This window comes from Bombina bombina, chromosome 6, assembly GCF_027579735.1.
Source record: "Bombina bombina isolate aBomBom1 chromosome 6, aBomBom1.pri, whole genome shotgun sequence".
Classification (NCBI taxonomy): domain Eukaryota; kingdom Metazoa; phylum Chordata; class Amphibia; order Anura; family Bombinatoridae; genus Bombina; species Bombina bombina.
In genome coordinates this window covers 580,474,911-580,499,400 of record NC_069504.1, presented here as the reverse complement: position 1 = coordinate 580,499,400, position 24,490 = coordinate 580,474,911, and the positions used below count along the sequence as shown (strand labels likewise).

General features: G+C 36.7%; 1 protein-coding gene across 1 annotated transcript in view; it reads right to left on the bottom strand.

The window, feature by feature from the left end:
• The window catches only part of ENTREP2 (endosomal transmembrane epsin interactor 2), a 1,562,546-nt gene that overhangs the window by 121,596 nt on the left and 1,416,460 nt on the right, over nucleotides 1-24,490 (bottom strand). The window contains exon 8 of the mRNA XM_053717551.1: nucleotides 2,667-2,742. Within this exon, the coding sequence (XP_053573526.1) occupies nucleotides 2,667-2,742 (76 nt within the window). The remainder of the gene's footprint in view (nucleotides 1-2,666; nucleotides 2,743-24,490) is intronic.

Below are 24,490 nucleotides of genomic sequence, written 5' to 3'. Positions count from 1 at the left end.
CAATGACTACACATGATTTCTTTATTTTATGTGCAGTTTTTTTTTCTTCATAATTTAAATGTATCAGTTTTAAACATAATCTGCTATCAACTGTGTACAAATCTGTAGAAGCAAAGTTGCAGGGCAGGCAAACCCTACTCAGAAATAATGAACTTATAAAGGGCCATATTACGAGTGAAGCGCTATTTAGCGCTTTTGCTCGCATGATAACTGCACTAGAAGTAAACTTTTTGGGTGTGTCGGGTTGCGCTCGTATTACAAAGTGGAAAAAAACACACACACACACATATATATATATATATATATATATATATATACACACAGGTATATATATATATATATATATATATATATATATATATATATATATATATATTTATATATATATGTCTATATGTGTGTTCATATGTATTTATGTGTTTATATGTGTACTGTGGAAAACGCCAGTGAGTGCTTGCTTTTTCATGAACACTGTTTGTATTACTATTTTGCATGCACCCTGGGAGCTGTTTTCAATGAGTGAGTGCTGGACTGGTTTGTTTATATGTGTATATATGTAAATACACACACACACACACACAGACATATATATATATATATATATATATATATATATATACACACATACATAATATAGATCTATATTTAGACATGTATATGTATCTATCTCTATACCTTTGCCTGCTTTCTTTTCTAACACCCGAGATTTAAGTAATGTTTATTAGATTAGATTATGTGATTAGATTGTGTTATTATGGGTGTAAGTGTATTTTGTAATGTATTTTTAGTTTTGTGAAATGGTTAACCACAGTTCTGAGGACGCGGTAATCATTCTAGTGTAAATTGAGATTGTGCTCACGTGTTTGCATTTACTGTCCGCTTGTAATTTTAACTTGCACGCAAACGAACGTGAAACCCTGAAACCCTGATATTGCTTGCACGCAAATAATAGCGCTCCACTTGTTACTGGCCCTAAATGTTGTATATATTTGGGCTATACAGTATAATGTTAATGCAAAAGCCTTACCTTAAAGGGACTAAAAGCTGCAATAACAAAATTATGTTTTCACACTATTACTTTCTTATAACTATGTGTTGTCAAACAAATAGTTAAAGCCTTCTTAAGTCTGCCAATTCTCTATTGGTCTTTAGCGAATAAGGTCACCAATCAGAGGTGGCATGTGTGTATTGCCACCAAACACTAGCCGAGTTCCACTCAGGATCAGCAAAGTGTATCACTGCTCCAGAGATGACTTTTATGATAGGTTAATTATTTGTGTCTTTGCAGGAGATAAAACACAGGAATGGACCGCACTCACAGACTGGACTGGGTACACATCCTAAGCCACTGTAACTACACAACCCTGACCACTGACAGACAGCTGCACAGTTCCCAGAAACCCAGGCAGTTAACCCCTGAACAGCCTGGGTGACAGGCCCACAGGGAAGCATTACAAACATTATAAACACAACACACAGAAAACCTGGCACTCGCCAGTAGATACTCAGTAATGTTTAAAAGCAAAACTGGGGGAAGTCAGTTACATTTGGTGCCAAAGGATCAAGCCCAGGACTAAATGTAACCGACTTTCCCCAGTTTTGCTTTTAAACATTACTGAGTATCTGCTGGTGAGTGCCAGGTTTTCTGTGTGTTGTGTTTATAATGTTTGTAATGCTTCCCTGTGGGCCTGTCACCCAGGATGTTCAGGGGTTAACTGCCTGGGTTTCTGGGAACTGTGCAACTGTCTGTCAGTGGTCAGGGCTGTGTAGTTAACAGTGGCTTAGGATGTGTACCCAGTCCAGTCTGTGAGTGTGATCCATTCCTGTGTTTTGTATTTACATAGGGGAGATTACAATAACCTGTATCACCCTGGGAGGTTCCCAGTTGGTTTGTTTGAAAGTATGCATTTTGTGGGTGCTGGTTTAGGGTCCCAGGAAGGGGGAAACCTTGATGTGGCCCTGGGCTTGATTCTTTGGCGCCAAATGTAACTGACTTCCCCTAGTTTTACTTTTAAAGATTACTGAGTATCTGCTGGCAAATGTCAGGTTTTCTGTGTGTTTTGCAGGAGATAAACACATACTGTAGAACAGCAAGAAAGAATGCAATAAGAACACGCTCTAATTAATTATTTTCTTACTAAAGCTTTATATCCTTTTAAGGGCTCACTATACCTCAGATTACAACCTTTTTATATCTAACATGATAATTTCAATTGGAACAAATGATATCTTATTTACTGAGACTTTACTTAAACTTACTTTTGTGTATACATTTTGCTGACTGACAATTAGATGTTCTGGTTGCTAGATTTTGTTTGTGACAGTTCAATTAGTTTGGTTTTACAAATGTCAGTTAGTCAGCAATACAAATTCTTAGAATACAATTATTTTTTAATCCTGTGCTAGCTTTGCAGATTTCATGAGAATGCTTTGTTAAAATGGCTGAAGTGTGACATTAGCCTAGGGCCTGGTTACTTCAAACCCTATCTCTCATAGCACAAACTGTAAAGTTGCTTGCTACATCGTAATTTATTTCACTAATAGTTTGGTTGGGTGGAATAACAGAAGAATAAAGTCATATATATTGTTATTTTTTCATTATTAAGTCTTATTTAGATGTCACACATGTACATGGTCAAGAAAGAGAGAAGTTGTTTTGTACATACCTTGTGTACTGAAGCCTGCCGTAGTATTCCTGTCACCCAGGCTACAATCTGTCACTTGCTGGTCTATGCAGGTTCCCTGTAAACACATGGCACACCACGAATAAGCCAACATTGCAGACAATAAAAACAGCTTTTCTATGAACAATTGTGTTATTTAGATTGGAATCTGAACAATGTTGATTTCCAAACCATTTGGTGTTGAAGGACACTTCTACTTAACATAAATGCAGTTTTTTGCAACACAAAATCGCCTGTTTTCCTACCAGTCAACAATACTTACAAATGGAATATACTTGCAAAATATTTGTTTAGAATTTCTTAATGAATGAAGGTGATCAAGTCACAATAAGGTCTAGAACCTGGTTTCTCAACAGCCGGGCCGTGGCCCAGTACCGGGCCGTGATAGCCCTGCTGGTGGGCCCCAAGCTGTCATGCCCCCACTGAACACCAGGGGCAGACTGAGACCAATCAAGGCCCCAGGAACACTGTCTCACACTGACTAAAATGTATTACATTTTATGCAAATGAACATGGTAGCCTCCCTGCCATGCCCCCAACAGGCCCCTTAACCTCCAGAGCCAGGACCCACAACATTAAGGTCCAGAGAAAGGGCACCCAACCTCCAGGGCCAGACCCCACACTCCATGGCCCTCACAGCGACAGACCCCTGCCAGGGCCCCCACTAAACCCACACTTTTTTGCTTAGTTACTGATAGGGCAACTGAAAACTCCAGCTTAAGGAATGCACCAGGATCCGTGGAGATGTCATTTGTGGGCCCCCCTACTTGCTAGTCCCTTGGTCCAGGTCCTATTTGCCTGGCTGATCAGCCTGTCCCTGCTGCTCACTTTATATATGTGTGTATGTATATATATATATATATATATATATATATATATATATATATATATATATATATATACACTACCGGGCCCTGGACATGTCTAGCTAAAATTTACCGGGCCTTGAGGTCACTTTGGTTGAGAACCACTGGTCTAGAACAAGAGGGTGAAAAAAGCCCCATTTATAAACCTGCAATTGAAATGGTTGCTTCTTAGCTTGTCGGTGACCTCGGAGGTTGGAGATGTCAAATATCTCTGACTCATTCATTTGGGATAAGTGACAAGAAGGGGGTTGGGCTACAAAAGCATTTACTCATGCAATGCTACATTTCGACAGTGGCTGCTGCATCAAAGACCTTAAATCAGAAGAATGTTACTTAGTTATACTAAAGTTATAATCGATACTTAGAAAATCAAAAGATTATGATTCTTAAAAGAAAAAGATTTTTTTTGTCTGAATATTTAACTTTTATTTATTTTTTTAAATATAAAGGATCCAATTTGACCGGACCCAGCACATACTATGGTTAAAATTACTTCACTGTGTAATTAAAGGTTAATATGCAGGTGGAAATATTATAATTATAGAAATATAAGTTAAGGGAAGACCTAGTAATACCTTGCAGCTTATATAATTATTGTCATGTCAGCCCCACAGTCTGTAACATCAATAAATCAAATTTCCCTTGTTTTTAAGGACATCACCAGTGAATATATATTAAAAATTGGAATTAAAAGCACATTGCTACAGCTTCTAATACAATATTGGTGGAAGCACACATGGTACACTTTTTAGTTTGTGAATAAATTCATAAGTTTGAATAATAAACCTTTTGTTAAGTCCTTAAGTTTTACCAAATAGTATGGAGTGGCTATATCAGCCTATGCATTCACCCATGTTGGTTATACCACTTAAAGGGACACTGAACCCCACATTTTTCTTTTGTGATTCAGATAGAGCATGCAATTTTAAGCAACTTTCTAATTTACTCCTATTATCAATGTTTCTTCGTTCAAGGCATCTAAGCTTTTTTCTTGGTTCAGCACTCTGGACAGCAGTTTTTGACTGGTGGATGAATTTATCCACAAATCAGCAAGGACAACCTAGGTTGTTCACCAAAAATGGGCCGGCATCTAAACTTACATTCTTGCATTTCAAATAAAGATACCAAGAGAATAAGGAACATTTGATAACAGGAGTAAATTACAAAGTTTCTTAAAATTTCATGCTCTATCTGAATCACAAAAGAAAAAAATTGGGTTCAGTGTCCCTTTAATAACACATCATACATGCACCTAACTGTGGCTAAGCTCCTGCAATCTGGGAGCTGATTACTTTTAATACTTCTATAAACAAGCCCGGGTTGTACTGGTGCTAGTCGAACACATAAATCTGTTATGAACGCTGCAGCAAGCAATATAAAATAGGAGACAATGCTGCCATAAATCTAACCTTTTTATTTAAAAACAAATAAAAGTTACATCTGAACAAAAATGTTCATTTTCTCATAATAATCATAATCTTTTGATATGTATCTATTATGTATTCAATGTGAAAGATGCTCCCTTTTCAAAGTATTTATTATAGCTAAGTATAACTAAGTAACAATTCAATTGCTGCCTCTCTCACATCTCTGAATTACAATTTAAGCCACAAGATAAAAAAAATAAAAATAAGTTTCCCCCATTATTTTAAGTTAGTAAAACTTAAATCAGAGGAACCTTGCCTGCAAGCATGTTGAACAATGGGGGCTATAGCATTCTGCATTTTTCAGTACTCCTATTATATATTTACATTTCAATATATTGTATTCATGCAGTTCATAAAGTCAATATTTAGGCCTCAAATCCATCAAAGAATAATTCAGCGGAAATGTAAAAACAGTTCTTCTTTATAAGGTTTTAAAAAAAGTATATTATAACCCTTACTAGTCCAATCATTTTCATACACAGAAATATAATATAGCAGCTTGAGTGTTTTTTTTAGTGATTTCAAACTATTAAAATCTTTAAGAATAGCTATTGATTGTTCAGACAGACTTTTGATTTTGACCAAAATCTAATTAAACCCACAAAAACAAAATATACAAGGCAGGTGTAAAGCCGTCTTTTCAAGTATATTTAGAGTACTACATAGAAGCAATAGATAGCAAGGTAAACCATAACAGATAATTATATAAATAATGTTAATGACATAATATATTTAAATGTAGGTTTTTCACTTAACCAATAATGGGCTTGATTACAAGTGGATCGCTATCATTTGCATGTGAGCGATAATTTTTTTTCCGGCTTTTTGTGCGTGTCAGGAATAACACGCATATTACAAGTTTGCTCGAGTGCAATCAAGATTTGCAGTCATCAGGCTAGCACAACTTGAAAGCTTGCATAAAGTGTAGGGGGGGGGGGAAATGTTGCATTAAATACAACATAAATACACTTTTAATTACAATTCAATTAAACTCATGTAAACACTATCTGATAAAAATAATTTAAAAAAGGTATAAGGGCTCAAAGATATGTGATATAAGGTGTTTGATAAAAAAAAGAGCTACAAAGGGTTTTAAGATATAAATAGATATGCAAAAAAATATACCACGCCACTTGTAATCTAGCCATATTTACAGAAAGAGTAATTGATTTATGGAATAAACTTCCTCAAGAGGTAGTAATGACAAACACTGTTGGGGACTTTAAAAATGCCTGGGACAAGCATAGGGCTATCCTACAAACTAGATAAGTTAAAACTTTTAGGTAATATCGGGCAGACTTGCTGGGTCTATGGCTCTTATCTGCCGTCAATATCTATCGCCCAGATTACGAGTTTTGCGTTAGAGGCTGTGCGGTGCTAACAAGCAGTTTATGCTCACCGCTCACTTACAGACAGCGCTGGTATTACGGGTTTTTACAAACCCGGCGTTAGCCGCAAAAAAGTGAGCGTAGAGCAAAATTTTGCTCCACATCTCACCTCAATACCAGCGCTGCTTACGTTAGTGGTGAGCTGGTAAAATGTGCACGTTTTCCCCATAGGAGTCAATGGGGGAGAGCAGGCTGTAAAGAAACCTAACACCTGCAAAAAAGCAGCGTAAAGCTCCTAATGCAGCCTCATTGATTCCTATGGGAAAATACATTTATGTCTACACCTAACACCCTAACATGAACTCCGAGTCTAAACACCCCTAATCTTACACTTATTAACCCCTAATCTGCCGTCCCCGACATCGCCGACACCTGCATTATATTATTAACACGTAATCTGCCGCTCCGGACACCGCCGCCACCTACATTATACTTATGAACCCCTAATCTGCTGCCCCAACATCGCCGACACCTACATTTTATTTATTAACCCTACATTTATTAACCCCTAATCTGCTGCCCCCAACGTCGCCACCACTATAATAAAGTTATTAACCCCTAAACCTAAGTCTAACTCTAACCCTAACACCCTCTAACTTAAATATAATTAAAATAAATCAAAATAAAATTACTACAATTAACTAAATAATTCCTATTTAAAACTAAATACCTATAAAATAAACCCTAAGATAGCTATAATATAACTAATAGTTACATTGTAGCTAGCTTAGGGTGATTTATTTTTATTTTACAGGCAACTTTGTATTTATTTTAACTAGGTAGAATAGTTATTAAATAGTTATTAACTATTTAATAACTACCTAGTTAAAATAAAGACAAATTTACCTGTAAAATAAAACCTAACCTAAGTTACAATTACACCTAACACTACACTACAATTAAATTAATTACAATTAAATAAAATTATCTAAAGTACAAAAAAAACAAAACACTAAATTACAGAAAATAATAAAGAAATTACAAGATTTTTAAACTAATTACACCTAATCTAATCCCCCTAACAAAATTAGAAAAGCCCCCCAAAATTAAAAAAATCCCTACCCTACACTAAATTACAAATAGCCCTTAAAAAGGGCCTTTTGCAGGGCATTGCCCCAAAGTAATCATCTCTTTTACCTGAAAAAAAAATTACAATCCCCCCCAAATTAAAACCCACCACCCACACAACCAACCCTACTCTAAAACCCACACAATACCCCCTTAAAAAAAACCTAACACTAACCCCTTGAAGATCACCTTACCGGGAGACGTCTTCACCCAACCGGGCAGAAGTGGTTCTCCAGATGGGCAGAAGTCTTCATCCAACCGGGCAGAAGTGGTCCTCCAGACGGGCAGGTCTTCATCCAGACGGCATCTTCTATCTTCATTCATCCGGCGCGGAGCGGGTCCATCTTCAAGACATCCGACATGGAGCATCCTCTTCTTTCCACGGGCGACAACTGAATGAAGGTTCCTTTAAATGACGTCATCCAAGATGGCGTCCCTTCAATTCCGATATGTTGATAGAATTCTATCAGTCAATCGGAATTAAGGTAGAAAAAATCCTATTGGCTGATGCAATCAGCCAATAGGATTGAACTGACATTCTATTGGCTGATTGTAACAATCAATAGAATGCCAGCTCAATCCTATTGGCTGATTGCATCAGCCAATAGGATTTTTTCTACCTTAATTCCGGCAGATTAGGGGTTAATAATATTTAAATAGTGTTTGTGATACGGGAGGGCGGCGGTTTAGGGGTTAATATATTTATTATAGTGGCATCGATGTCCGGTTTGGCAGATTAAGGGTTAAAATATTTATTTTAGTGTTTGCGCTGTGGGGGGCCTCGGTTTAGTGGTTAATAGGTAGTTTAAGCGTGTTAGTGGTTTTTTTTTTTTACTTTTTAGCACTTTAGTTAAGAGTTTTATGCTATGGCGTTGTAGTGTAAAACTTTTAACTACTGACTTTTAAATTCGGTACCAGGCTTGATTAGAGAGGGTTTACGGCTCACTTTTGGTCAGACTCGTAATACCGGCGCTATGCAAGTCCCATTGAAAATATAGGATATGCAATTGACGTAAGTGGATTTGCGGTATTTCCGAGTCTGGCCAAAAAAGTGAGCGGTACACCTGTACCTTCAAGACTCGTAATACCAGCGGGCGTTAAAAAGTAGCGTTAGGACCTCTTAACGCTGCTTTTTAAGGCTAACGCAAAACTCGTAATCTAGGTTTATGTTTCTATATATTGGATGATCTTACCATACAGACAGATTGCTACATACTCATTAAACTAAAGTTAAAAATAAATAATACACACTTTAACACTAATAAATAGTAGCATTACTACTGTGCAAGTCTCTTTATTTCTTTTCTTTTTGCTGTATTTTAATCTTTTTAAAAATTTTAATCTAACTCTGTCCCCCATCCCCTCACAAAAGGGCCCTTTTCAATGCATTTTTCTAGCGGTCTGGAAGTGTTTTATTGAAACTGCAATAGCCTCTACCGATTCTGGTACCTTGTGAAAACACAAAAAAGGCTTGTCACTCCTGCACCATGTGACCAATCTTTCACAGAGTGTGCACCTGAATGAGAGATTTAAAATGAATTCAGACACTTGGGGGTGCTCCTTCTAAAATCTAGGTGCTTTGCAATTAAAGTTACCAGACATTGAAGGGGACAGGGCTAATTGCTATGCCCAAGAAAGCTTATCTCCGGATGAGATCTGGACACAAGTGGGGAGAGAACAGGGGACAGTATGTAATTGGCTATTGCATGTTTACATTTTACACCTTGTACTGCATAAAAACCTTGTGTATTGGCCATGAGTTACTCTCTATTGCACTAAGCCTTGTCTGGTGTTTGTATGGGAGGGAAAGAGCTTCTTTCACTAGAAAGCTTAATCACTCAGTAGCACTCCCAAAAGCAGGAACACTGCACTGGTCCCTGGAGGTTTCAGGTGACACTTGGGAAAGGGTGTATAGCACAGCAGGACTGCTCTGGACCTCACTACAGGGTACAAGTACTGAGGTCCCATCACAGCAACACACCATTTATAGAGATCAGTCAGCATACAGGCCTATCAACCTGTAATGTAATCACTAAATCCACAAAACCACCATTTTTTTGCTTATTTGTCTTTAGTTATGTTCATTCTATGAGGCAAATAATGATGTTGTGTTTTTTGGGGGGATTTAACATTTTTTATTATTAAGGAGTATTGATAGCAGAAGCCTATTGTGATTACTGAAAGAACACACTAAAAATACCGAACATAGTTCAGAAATCATTACCTGCCGAAAACAAACTCAAATTTTGGATCATCCTCTTCATTTCAAACATCTTTTTCTTTGTCTCTAATGAAGAAATGTAGTGATGTGCAGCCTTGTGTTTATGTGTTTAATGCTTTCAAGCAACAAGAAAAATCAATATGATAATAGGCTGTTGTTAATACTATGCAGTTTTTGAAACATGGGTGACAATCCATATTGGCAATTTAAAAAAATATATATTTAAGGTTATTCAAATTCAGGCTAAAATTTTGGGAGAGGGGTCAGCAAAATGCATTAACAGTATTTTCTATATATATTTTGAAAGTAAAATACTATAATTGAGTAGATAATTTTATAATATTGTAGAGTAGAGTAGCTGTAACTATTTATGGATTAAGGGACTAAAAGATTAAAGAAGCAAAGATATAGATACAGTCTGAAAACATTTTAATAGAATAATTCCTTAGGCTCAGCATGCATGTAAATAATAGTAAATCAAGGCTTATTTCAACATTTATATCCCATTTTATAAAAATTATACTGCCAAAAGCACAAAAGAAGGTTGCCTATTTTTTTTGTTTTGTGTGCATATTCACTAAAGCTTTTTCTTTATGCATTGAAAGGATGCTGAATACTTTCAGATGTAGCCTGGAAAAAGCTTTTATCATATTAATATTCTAAGGTTTTATTAAAACAACAAATCTGTGAAGTGTATGCTGTGAGCAGATATATAATTTGGAGTGGTCCGGATTTTTTAGCACACTAATGTAAATCATGAGGAAATCATAAAGACTCTATTGCCCCTTACGAAGTGTTCCAACTCTCTGCCCTGACAAAATTGTGTCCAATTTTTTTTGAGTCTCTAGTCATTTGAGCGGCTGATAAGGGGGGGGGGGGTCCGTGGTTGTCATGGACAGACAGTTTTTTGTCAATGAAGCGATGTGACAGTTGAGGGACCCAGCCCAGTATCAAACCTTGATGACTAGTCCTGTGAATAAATTCAAAGTGGAATTAAAACACTTAATAGATGATGGAAGGGAGGCAGGACATTTGGATCTAAAAACTGGTAGTTTTTGTATGTGGAGAACCCTGTTGTTCTAATTTTTAATTTTGTGCCTAAAGTACATAAGTCCTTGACAGATGTCAAAGGACGTCCTATCATCAGTGGGATCGTCTCCCTATTTGAACCCCTCTCCCAATGGCTGGGTGCCATACTCTGGCAAGTTATTTGGGGGATACAAAGCAACTACTTATAGAACTAGAGTCCCAGTCTTGGCAGGAGGGCTATAACTGGTTGACAGTGGATGTGGTTGCTTTGTATTCCTCAATACCCCACAATAAGGGATTGGAGGCAATAGATTTTTTTCCTGAAAAGGTTTACTAACTATGACTTGAAATTTAGGCAGTTTATACTAAGGGTAACTAAGATGTTATTGACCCACAATCATTTTGTATTTGAGGGTGTCCACTACCTCCAGAGATGTGGGACAGCTATGGGGGCAAAGTTTGCCCCCCTCCTATGCCAACCTTTTCATGGGTTGGTGGGAGCTGTCCCACATCTATGGTTGTGGTGGACCATCAAAGGACAAAATAATTTATTATAAAAGGTTCATAGATGATTTATTAATCATCTGGCAGGGAGACAAAAAAGAAGTTGACATATTTGTTGAAAAGCTAAACCAAAATGAAGTTGGTATCTACTTTACTTTTGAATTTGGAGGTGATAGGATTAACTATCTAGATGTTTGCCTGCAAGGAACTAAAGACAGTAAAATTGTAACAGAAGTGTACAGAAAACCCATCTCTGGCAACACCCTCCTTCATGCCCAAAGTAACCATCCCAAGGGCGTCTTTAAATCAGTACTTACTGGGCAGTTTATTAGACTCTGCAGAAATTGCACTAGTGATGAATTATTTGAGAAATATGCAAAGGACCTGGGGGAGAGGTTTTGCATGACAGGGTATAAAATAAAAGACGTGGTAGCATATAAAAGAAAGATTGCCAAAAGAGATAGAAAGGAATTCTTGAGATCAGGGAAATTTGAAAAGGAGAATTTTGAGGGGGTTTCATTCATTACTCAGTATAGAAATGATTACCACTGAGTGTGTAACATCATTCGAAAACACTTTATTATGCTTAAAGCTGACGATGGTATGGTAGATGTTGTTAGCAAAGGGTGCAGATATGCCTTTAAAAAGGACATTCAATTGGCAATATGATAGCCCCAACACAACTAAGGTTTCTACATACCAGCGGCTCTTCTTGGCTGCAGTTCAAGGGCACGTATAGGTGCAGCTTCCCAGGCGGCATTGCATGTGACCATTTACAGGCTGGGGAAGGCTTCAAAAGTACAGTAACTGGAAAGACCTACAATCATTTTACATGTTTAAATTGTAGAGCAACATATGCCATCTACATCCTTACATGTAACCAATGTGGGATACAGTATGTGGGGCTCATGAGTAGGGAAATGAGAGAAAGAATCCGTGATCATGTTTCCAGTGTCAAGCAAGGAAAACTGACTACCCCATTGGTTCAACATTTTAAGGAGGTACATGGAAAAAGTGCTGAATCATTGAAATGGACCATAATAGAGATTGTAAAATGCCTGATAAGAGGAGGAGACAGGGATAAATTGTTAAGAAAGAGGGAGGTTTTCTGGATTCACAAATTAAATACGAGGACACCCAATGATTTTAATTCCGATTATGACTTGATTAATTATTGGGAATAAATCCCTGGAGTCATAAATTTGGGCACCTGTGGGTACTGAAGGCCTCCCTCTTTCGGCAAATTGATACCTTGCCTATTCTTGTAGCATTATGCACTAACAGTCGTTTAACAACTAAACAATAAGAATAGTGTCTATTACTGAAAGTTTGATGATTATCATCAATTTTTTTTTTCTTTAAGAAGGGATGTTAATGTCTCCAATATATCAAAAGGTAATGAAATTTAGAATAATACATTATTTTGATATATATAAGAGGGAACGTTAGTATATATTTCTATACATACAATTAGTAATAGAACTAGAAATATGTTATAGCTAGTCATTATGACATGAATTGTTTACAACCTATTCTTCATATGTAGTTATAGTTATAGTTCATCTAAGTCACTATACACAATGTGCTCAATATGCTTAAAGTTAATTAGCTATTTTTAAGAAAAATATACAACAGGGATAGCTGAGTTTTCTATTATCCTTGATATGATTAATTAATTACTTTATTCTGCAATGTGATGATTATTATTTTGACAATTTGCTTATCAGTCATTTTATACCTGTGATATAACAGGTTAAAAGCAGGTGATATACATCCCACATGACTGAGAGGTGGAGTTTGAGGGCTCACTCTGTGATATTGGTTTTAGCCAATCACTTGGTACTAAGTGTTTTAAAAGGACTGCCTTTGTCAGTTAACTGCAGCTACGATTTTGGCTGTATATGCCGAAACGCGTCAGTGTTGAGGAGTGAGTTCCTCATTCCATCCCCACTGTCAGAGTGGCAGCTTGATCTGTTACAAGTTTTACCTACATTGGAAATAAAAGTCTACGTTTTAAATCATTATCCTTGTGGCGGTGCTCCTTTACCTTGTTGGTGTGGAATGTTGAATCAGAAATATATAGAAATAGCTATTTAATAATAAAAGTACATTCTTTTCTATTTGAAGAACATAGGAATGTAAAATATACATTTTATGCATCACGTTTCCCAATTTAGATCACAGTTGGGTTAGCGCACATGAAAACATAGTATTTTTAGGTGCGTTATTGAAATAGTATATATAAAATATTTAAAAAAATAAAAAATAATAAACATTATTAAATATACTGTAAAATATTCTACATAAATCAGACAATATCTATATATTTTACAATATGTTTAATTATTGTTATTCCTTTTTTTTATATTTAATATGTAATATTTCAATAACGTGCCTTAAGATTACTATGTTTTCATATGCACTAACAGACCACGTTAAGATCTAAATAAATAAATACAATGCGCAAAACCCATATTTTACATTCCTATGTACTTCACATAGAAAAAAAATTGCTTTTTATTATTAAATATATATTTCTATATCTATATATATATATATATATCTGATATTGTTCCTGTAAAATACAAATCTATACCTATATGTCTATAGGAATAGATATACAGGTATAGGTATATACAGATTTATATCGAAAGTATTTAAGAATACAAAGGGCATTATCCTATAACTGAAGAACATTGGAATCTGAAATATGTACAGTAAATCACATCTAAACACATAAATACACATGTACACATAAATACATCTTTATATATCTATACCTATATATACTCATCCATATATAGGTATAGATATATATTGAAACTAAAAATCATCATATATATACTGTATATATATATATATATGTGTGTGTATTTAATATTTTCATGTTGGGTTAGTGCACTTACGAAAATATGATGGGGTTTGTGCACAAGTAGAGTGTTTTCCCCATTTTTGCCCTCTATTGAAGTCTATGGGAGAATACATTGACAAGATTGCGATATTGTAAGTTTGGCTTTTTGCCTGCATTGGGTTAGCGTGTGAGCGAAAACTTGCTACTTTCAATTTGTAATATGTGCAGTATCTGAAATGCACAAAAAAAGCAAAGTCAAGCTCAGTTAGCGCATGAGCGATAATTACCTACCACTCCTCACTTCAGTAGTCTCTAGAAAACAATATTATTTTATACAACACAATCAAGGCTTTAAAAAAATTGTGTTTAACTTCCACATTGTATTTTGCAAAAACACACAAACAGGTAATGGATATGTCTTCATATCCACTGATAGTTTTCTAACCAGAAATAGCCTTGAATGTATAAATTTTTTAACTTCTTGACAAGAACTCTTGGAACTTTCCTTCCTAAACTATGAGATAAATGTAAAAGTGAATGACAATATAATAATCTTGATCTAATGGCACAGGCATCCTGATATATATTAATTATTTTTTATTGGAATATTATTGAATTCTGTGTAGTATCTTTCATGAATTTTTTTCCCCAATATGAGTGCTATTGTGCTTTCCTAAGAGTGATTTTTTTTTTTTTTTAAAAAAGGATAATAATAATAATAATAATTTATCTATTTTTTATCATGGAGATCAAATGTTCTTGTACTCATTGTTGAATGTATACAACTAAGAACTTGAAAACAGCCGTCAAACCCATTGTCATTAAAAAAGATCTCCCATAAGAACATGAAATAAGTAATTTAGACACCAGTTATTCCAATAGGTCTGATCCTATCCATTGTCACAAAGTAGGATCAAATGTCACATGGAATATAGTACACAAATATAAAGTATGGTGTAGAGACAATTCAAAACCAAAAACTAGCTGTATAGGAATATTAATTCAATACTAAGAGCACCGTTTATTATATTGCGATCAACATCTCAATGGAAGCGAGCCCATAGCGTGATAAAGAGGAAAATGGCATATATTATAGCTATTATCAGTCAATATACATAATCCCTTAAATAATTTTCTTAGTTCACTTAATAAATTTATACTACTACATCTTAAAATGCCTATACTTACCAAAAAGAAGATTTTAACTAAAATAAAACTATATTAACTCCTTGACAGCAAAGCCATTTCATATCCATATACTAAAGCTATTTTGAACAGTTTGCACTCATATTTGGAGTTATTGTAATTTATTTTTTTGGGTTATTTTCTCTCACCTAGATTTAAAATTGTGTGTTTGTGTTTTAACGCTGAAAAAATGGCAATTTCAGTGTTAAAACAGCACCGCAGCTATTACAAGTCTTGTCGGTATACCTGTACCACAAGCCTTTTAGCCTGTACCGCAACGTCAGTCCCGCACACGTAAAAATTATGTTTTTTCATGGGACTTCCATAGCGCTGCCATTACGAGTTTTGCAGTGAGGCTAAAAAACCTGCGTTACAGCCTAAAACTACAAGATCCGTAACGCCATCTAAAAGCAGTATTTATGAGTTTTACGCAACAAAACTGTTACATAAAACTCATAACTAAAGTGTTACAAAGTACACTAAACCAAGGCCCTCCCGCATCGCAAACACTATATTAAATTTATTAACCCCTAATCTGCCACTCTCGATATCACCACTACTAAAAAAAAATATCAACCCCTATTCTGCCGCTCACCAACATCGTCACCACTGTAATAAACATATTAACCCCTAAACCACCACCCTCCTGCATTGCAACACTATTTAAATATAATTAACCCGTTATCTGCCCTCCGCCCACATCGCCCCCATTATACTAAAGTTATTAAGCCCTACACCGCCGCAACTATAATAAACCATTTAACCCCAAAACCGCAAACCCCCAACAACAAAATATACTAAAGTAAACTATTAACCCCTAAACCGAAAGCCCCCCACATCGCAATAAACTAAATTAAACTAGTAACCCCTAAACCTAACGCTCCCTAACTTTATCTTAAAATTACAATTTCCCTATCTTAAATTAAATTAAAAGTTAGCTGTCAAATTAAAAGAACTAAGTTTAAACGAACAGTTAAACTAATATAATTAATAAACTAAAATGAAACTAACTACCAATTAAATTAAAATAAAATACACGTGAAAAAAATCCTAACACTACTCTAAAAATTACAAACTATCTAATTACAAAAATAAAACAGACTTAATTACGAAAAATAACAAACACTAAATTACGAAAAATAACAAACACTAAATTACGAAAAATAACAAACTAAATGATCCAAAATAAAAAAGAATCAGACCTAATCTAATAGCCCTATCAAAATAAAAAAGCCCACCCAAAATAAAAATCCCTAACCTACAATAAACTACCAATAGCCCTTAAAAGGGCCTTTTGTAGGGCATTGCCCTAAGTTAAACAGTTCTTTTACCTGTAAAAAAAACAATACAAAGACCCCTCAACAGTACAACCCACCACCCAACCAACCCCCCAAAATAAAAAACCTAACTCTAAAAAAAAAAACCTAAGCTACCCCATTGCCCTGAAAAGGGCATTTGTATGGGCATTGTCCTATAAAAAGGCATTTAGCTCTTTTGCTGCCCAAACACTAATCTTAAAAAAAACCCACACTAAAAACCCTTGAAACAAATTTATCACTAACCCCTGACAATCCACTTACAGTTTTTGAAGTCCCACTTGAACGATCTTCATCCAGGCGGCAAAGTCCTCATCCAGGCGGCAAGAAGTCTTGATCCAGGCGGCCTCTTCTATCTTCATCCAGGCAGCAAAGTCCTCATCCAGGTGGTGAGAAGTCTTCATTCAGGTGGCCTCTTCAATCTTCATCCAGGCGGCATCTTCTATCTTGATCCCGGCGGCACGGAGCGGGTCCATCCTGAAGAAATTCCGCGCAGAGCATCCTCTTTATACGGCCTCCGCCGTACACTGAATCTTCAATGCAAGGTACGTGATTCAAGATGGTGTCGCTTGCATTCCTATTGGCTGAAAATTTTTAATCAGCCAATAGGAATTAGAGCTGCTAAAATCCTATTGGCTGTTCAAATCAAATTTGAACAGCCAATAGGATTTAAGCATCTCACATTCAAATCTAATTTGAACAGACAATAGGATTTTAGCAGCTCTAATCCCTATTTGCTGATTTAAATTTTTCAGCCAATAGAAATGCAAGGGACATCATCTTGAATCGCGTACCTTTCATTGAAGATTCAGTGTACGGCGGCGACCGTCTGAAGAGGATGCTCCGTGACGGATGTCTTCAGCATGGACCCGCTCCGCGCCGCCGGGATCAAGATAGAAGATGCCACCTGGATGAAGATTAAAGAGGCCGTCTGGATGAAGATTTCTCGCTGCCTGGATGAGGACTTTGCCGCCTGGATGAAGATCATTCAAACGGGACTGCAAAAACTGTAAGTGGATCGTCGGGGGTTAGGTTTTTTGGGTGTTTTTTTTTTTAGATTAGGGTTTGGGCAGCAAAAGAGCTAAATGCCCTTTTAAGGGCAATGCCCATACAAATGCCCTTTTCAGGGCAATGGATAGCTTAGGTTTTTAGATAGTTTTTTTTATTTTGTGGGTTTGGGGGGTGGGGTCTTTTAAGGGCTCTTGGTAGTTTATTCTAGATTATTTTTTTTATTTTGGGGTGGTTTTTAAAATGTGTATTAGAATAGGAATAATTTTTATTATTTTGATCATTTGTTTGTTATTTTGTGTAATGTATTTTTTTTTTTTTCGTTTTGGGGTTTTTATTTTTAGATTAGGGCTTGGGCAGTTCATAAAAGAGCTGAATGCCCTTTTAAGGGCAGGAAAAGAGCTAAATGCCCTTTTAAGGGCAATGCCCATACAAATGCCCTTTTCAGGGCAATGGGTAGATTAGGTTTTTTATACTGTTAGGGGGTGTTTGTTTTCTTTTGTAGCAAAAGAGCTGTTAACTTTAGGGCAATGCCCTACAAAATGCCCTTCTAAAGGCCCACAAAAGGCCCTTTTAAGGGTCCTTCGAAGTTTATTGTAGATTATGTTTTTTTATTTTGGGGTGTTAATTTTTTTTAACGGGTATTAGAATAGGAATAATTTTTATTTTTTTGGATAATTTCATTTGTTATTTTTGTAATGGTAGGCTTTTTTATTTTTTGTAATTTTAGGTTTTAGTTTAAGGCAGGTAAAGTTTTATTTCACAGGTAAATTTGTTTTTATTTTAACTAGGTAGTTAGTAAATAGTTAATAACTATTTACTAACTAGTCTACCTAGTTAAAATAAATACAAACTTACCTGTGAAATAAAAATAAAACAGTAGCTAGCTACAATATAACTATTAGTTATATTGTAGCTAGCTTAGGTTTCATTTCACAGGTAAGTTTGTATTAAGTTTTAAAGTGGTATTATTTAGTTAATAATTGTAACTTTAATTTAGCTCTATTTTAATTATGTTAAAGTTAGGGGGTGTTAGGGTTAGGGTTAGAGTTAGGTTTAGGGGTTAATATAGTTTAATTTAGGTTGTTGCGATGTGAGGGGCTGGCGGTTTAGGGGTTAATAGGTTTATTTAGTGCTAGTGATGTGGGAGGCCAGAGGTTTAGGGGTTAATACCTTTATTAAGTGGCGGTAATATTGGGGCGGTGGAATAGGGGTTAATAACTTTAATATAGTGGTGGCAAAGTTGGGGTGCGGCAAAATAGGGGTAAATAACTTTATTTAGTTGGCGGTGATATCGGGAGTGCAGATTAAGGGTTAATAACATTATGTAGTTGCCGGTGATGTCGATGGGGGCAGATTATGGGTTTTTAGACTCAAGGTTTATGTCAGGGTGTTAGGTTTTAACATTAGTTTTTATTCCTTATTGTCATAAATCATACCACTTTAACACTGCTATTTTATTTTCCACCTTAAATCTCTCCTCTGCTCCATCAGGTGTATAAAAGGCTCTTCCTCTTCCACTTCATTGCTGGTTTAATGAAGTGTTTTTCTTGACTTACCTCTCTGTGTATACTGATACAACAAACTGTAGAAATAACTTTGTTTCAGGTCTTTGCTACTTTAATCTACAGTCCGTCAGCTGCTGTGCTTCTGACCTCACCTTCCAGCAACTGTCATTACTATTTGACCGAGCAGCACAGATTCCTCTTATAGCTTGCAGCGTCTTTTACACAGACTTCTCCCCTCTTCGAATTGAAACCCATAACCTACCCCACAGATAGGTCTAAGGTCCTTACTATGCTTTCCTACCTAAGGGGTGAACCTCAAGCTTGGGCAGACTTCTTCTATGAGTCCCAGGACCCTATTTTGAATTCATTAGATGCCTTCTTAAAGGCAATGACATGTCTCTATGACGAGCCCTACAGGCAGATTACAGCAGAAACAAAACTGAGGAATCTAAAACAACTAAAGAATCCTGTCGAAGAATACATCACCCACTTTAAAATTTGGGCCAGAGAATCCCTCTGGAATGAGGTTTCTTTAAAAAATCAGTACAGGATCAGCCTCTCCGATGACATAAAGGATGAGCTTTCAAGAACTGGCATTCCGGATCATCTGGAAGACCTATACACACTCACTATTACTATAGATAGAAGGCTTAGAGAACGCAAAAATCTCCCAACACCCTCCCTGTACTTAGACAACCCCCAACAACCACTCACAATGTGGAACAGCCAATGAAAATTAGTTTCTTAAGGATTGCCCTCTCCTATTAAAACAAAAAGCTGGTAAGAATGCAAACCATTTCCAGTCTTTTTACACTAAAACTAAACCGTCCTCATACATTATGCTTCCCTTGTCATTACAGTGGGACCAATGCAGAATCAACAGTGAAGCCATCATTGAATCATGGGCTTGTAGTAATTTCATAAATAGTAAATTGGTGTATAACAATAAAATCCCTTATCATTTTAAAAGTACTCCGTTGCCGCTTACAGTTATTGACGGTACACATTTATCCACTGGGCCAGTCATACAACAAACTATTCCTCTACTTATCACTACTCCTTCTGGGCACACTGAATCAGTCACTCATGACATCATTTCATCTCCTATATACCCTCTAGTTCTGGAAATTTCCTGGCTACACCTACATCAACCTCTATTCCATTAGGATGACCTTTCCCTCTCATTTCCCTCACAGTATTGTGCTACCACTTGTTTCCCTACAACCAATCTTTTGGCTTTAACCACTCCTTCTATTCCCACTGACTACCTCGACTTTGTTGATGTGTTTAATAAAAAAGAAGCAGAATGTCTTCCCCCACACAGACCATACGATTGCCCCATTGACCTTATCCCTGGGGCTTCCATTCCATTTGGCCATATTTATCCTCTGTCCAAGCCTGAACTTGACTACTTAAGAGATTATATTACAGAAAATTTGAAGAAAGGGTTTATTAGACCCTCATCTTCCCCTGCAGGTGCAGGAATCTTTTTTGTAAAAATCAAGGATGGGTCTCTCCGCCCTATTATTGACTATAGGGAATTGAATAAATGTACAAAAAGAATAGATACCCATTGCCACTTATTCCTGAGTTGATTGAGAGGCTACGTGGTGCCAAATATTTCACTAATCTTGATTTAAGAGGTGCCTATAACCTTGTTAGAATAAGGTCCGGGGATGAGTGGTTGACTGCATTTAGGACTCGGTATGGTCTTTATGAGTATACAGTCATGCCATTCGGTCTGTGCAATGCGTGGGCAACATTTCAGAACTTTATCAATGACATATTCAGGGACATACTTGACACCTTTTTAGTTGTATACTTAGATGACATTCCATTTTTTTCCCACAATAAAACTGAACACATTAAACATATTAGGGTTGTTCTCTCTAGATTAAGAACCCAAAGGCTGTTTGTGAAACTCGAAAAGTTTACCTTTAGTACCACACAGATCTCATTTCTTGGTTATTGTATCAATCAAAACGAAATCAGAATGGAAAGTGATAAAGTTCTAGCTATAACTAACTGGCCAAGACCCAAAAGCAAACAAGAAGCCCAGCGCTTCCTGGGCTTCGCTAATTTTTACAGAAGATTTATACACAATTTTGCAGATATAACAAAACCACTCACCAATTTGACAAAGAACCATACCAATTTAACTTGGAATTTCTCTTGTCAACAAGCCTTTGACCAACTTATGTTTCAGTACGTCGCCCATTTTGCAAATATCAGATACTTCTTACCACTTTGTTCTCGAAGTTGATGCATCAGAACATGCTATTGGTTCTGTCCTTTCACAAAGAAAGACTCTAAAGGTTCCTCTACATCCTGTATCGTACTACTCCAGAGTTTTGACCCATCTGGAATTGAATTACCCGTTGGGGAAAAAGAACTATTAGCCATTAAGTGTTCTTTCGACCAATGGAGACACTTACTTGAAGGCTCTGTTCATCCTATTACCATCTTTACAGATCACAAAAATGTACAGTATTTACAAACAAACCACACCTTATCAGCTCGTCAACTTAGATGGAGTCTGTATTTCTCCAGGTTTTCATACACCATCACCTACCGCCCATGCACAAAGAATACTAAGGCTGACGCCCTATCTAGACTATATAAAAAACCCACTGTTGACACACAACCCACCACAGTAATACCTAAATCTTGCGTTTTGGGACTGGTTTTTGATGTTCTCCTAGACTTGAAAATTAGTCAGCAAAGTGACAAAATAAAACCTCAACATATTCTCCAGCTAGACAAAGATGGCATCCTCCACTATGGTACTAATATATACATTCCGCCTAACCTCCGCAATTCAGTCATGAAAGCTACACATGATCCCCCCTTAGCTGGACATATGGGCATTTTAAAAGACCCTGGGACCTCCTCCGCAGAACTTATTGGTGGCCTTCCATGACCTCTTCTGTAAAAGAATACATCACTTCATGCGTAACTTGTGCCACCACTAAACACTCTCACCAAAGACCAGTAGGGTTATTACAACCCATACCAGTTGCTGACCGACCTTGAACAATGGTCTCCATGGACTTTATAGTTGACCTACCTAAGTCACAGGGATACACTGGCATCTTAATAGTGGTAGATCTTTCCTCAAAAATGGCCCATTTTATTCCTACTAAATCTCTCCCATCTGCCCAGGAGTCAGATGAACTTTTCATCAAAGAAATACTCAGACTTCATGGCCTTAAAACCTCTGAATTAAGTGACAGGGGAAGTCAGTTCACTTCTGGACTGGACTCACCTTTGTAACAGGCAATGTGAAAGGACTAATCAGTGGATACAACAATTCCTCAGATATTACTGCTCCAATAAACAGGACTCCTGGGTTACTTTCCTTTGCTATGCAGAATTTGCATATAACATCACAAATTCTTCCACTGGGTTCTCTCCCTTCTACATTAACCATGGAATTCACCCTAAATTCCAATCACTTACCACGTCAAATACTCCTTGTCCAGAAGTAAACGACTTGATCAGGTCCATCAAACAAAATTTTGATATCATTACTAATAATATCAAACATGCACAAGCTGCACAAAAGAGATATTATGACCTCCGACATCGAACACATCAAGAGTATAAGATTGGTCAGTTGGTGTGGTTGGCTACTAAAAACCTCAGACTGCAAATCCCTTGTAGAAAACTTAACAAATTCTATATTGGTCCATTTCCAATCACTGCCATACTAAACCCAATGACTGTTACTCTGCAACTACTATCTTCTTATCGGATACATCCAACATTCCATGTGTCTCTCTTCAAACCTTGCAACTCTACCACTTCCACCACTGTTCCCCCTTCTGACAAACCTTTACCTGACCATGAATACGAGGTACAAGCTATTTTGGACTCCAGGCGTTATCGTGGGGACCTTCAGTACCTCGTTCATTGGGAGGGTTATGATTCCTTGGAAGACTCTTGGGAATCTGCTCAGAATCTCTCAGCTGACCGCTTGGTTTCCCTCTTCAATTGCTGCAATCATGATAGACCTGCACCTTGAAACCTCTTTGACGTTTCCTTGGGGGGGGGGGGGGGATATGTCATAAATCATACCACCTTAAATCTCTCCTCTGCTCCATAAGGTGTATAAAAGGGTCCTCCTCTTCCACTTCATTGCTGGTTTAATGAAGTGTTTTCCTTGACTCACTTCTCCAGCCTCTCTATGTATACTGATACAACAAACTGTAGAAATAACTTTGTTTCAGGTTTCTGCTACTTTAAACTACAGTCCGTCAGATGCTGTGCCTCTGACCTCTTCTTCCAGCAACTGGACTACTATTTGACTGAGCAGCACAAATTCCTCTTACAGCTTGCAGCGTCTCTTACACAGACTTCCCCTTAACCTCTGCAAAGCATCTCAGCAGCATATGTGCAAGGTTCCGTGAGTACTGCAACTAGCTGCATATATATATCACTCTGTCTGTACCATCTAGCACTCACTCAACATTAGTTTGTGAACCAGTTTGTGTTATAAATTGTGCTGCAAATTACCTTTTCCAGTTTATAGTGATCCTCGCCATAGATTCAGCCTGCACCTATTGTTTAACTAATATCCAATTCCCTTGCCTATGTAACTATAGAAACCTATATTTCCTATATATCTTATATTGTATTGGTTTGCAAGTTTTTCAGATCTCTAAATATAACTGTAACATCTAAACTTTTATTACGCGCTATATTATGCCAGGATTGTTAAATTTCTTAAAGCCACAGGTTATCATTACACCCATAGACATCAATGGGGCTGTGTTATGGAGCTTTTCATTCAGCAATGGTAGGTTTTTTTTCTGACCCGCTCTCCCCATTGATGTCTATAGGGAAAGTGTGCACAAGCATGTCAAAACAGCGCTTGTTTTTGGAGCAGTATGGAGCTTAAAAGCACCATATCACATGTACAAGCCAGGTTTTTCAAAACTTGTAATGGCTGTGCTATAGGGGGTTAAATAACGCAACTTTTGTTGCGTTCGGTAATTTCCCTATAGCGTGCATAACTCGTAATCTAGCTGTCTGTGAGGTACTAATACAAATCCTACCTTGTAAATTAGCTTTAGTATGCAGAAACACAAATATGGGGAAAATTCACTTTGGGCTTGATATTAAAAACTTCGCCAGCATGGAGAGAAATCACGCAAAATCTTTAGGATTTTTTAGACTTTTTTTTGTAATGTATGAGTCTCTGTTTCACATAAAGAACACTACATAGAAACATAAACATTTCTCAAGATATAATTTGTGTTTCTAAATTTTTTTAAGGGCCTTGCTATACCAATGAAATATCTTAGAATATCTCGCCTGAGCAGCAAGGTTTTACATATCAGGCCCTTTGTGAGGAATGTGGAAGACGCCAATGTTCTGCCCTTTGCACTCTAGTGGTTAAAATTAATTCTTGCTGCTGCCTTATAATGACGTAG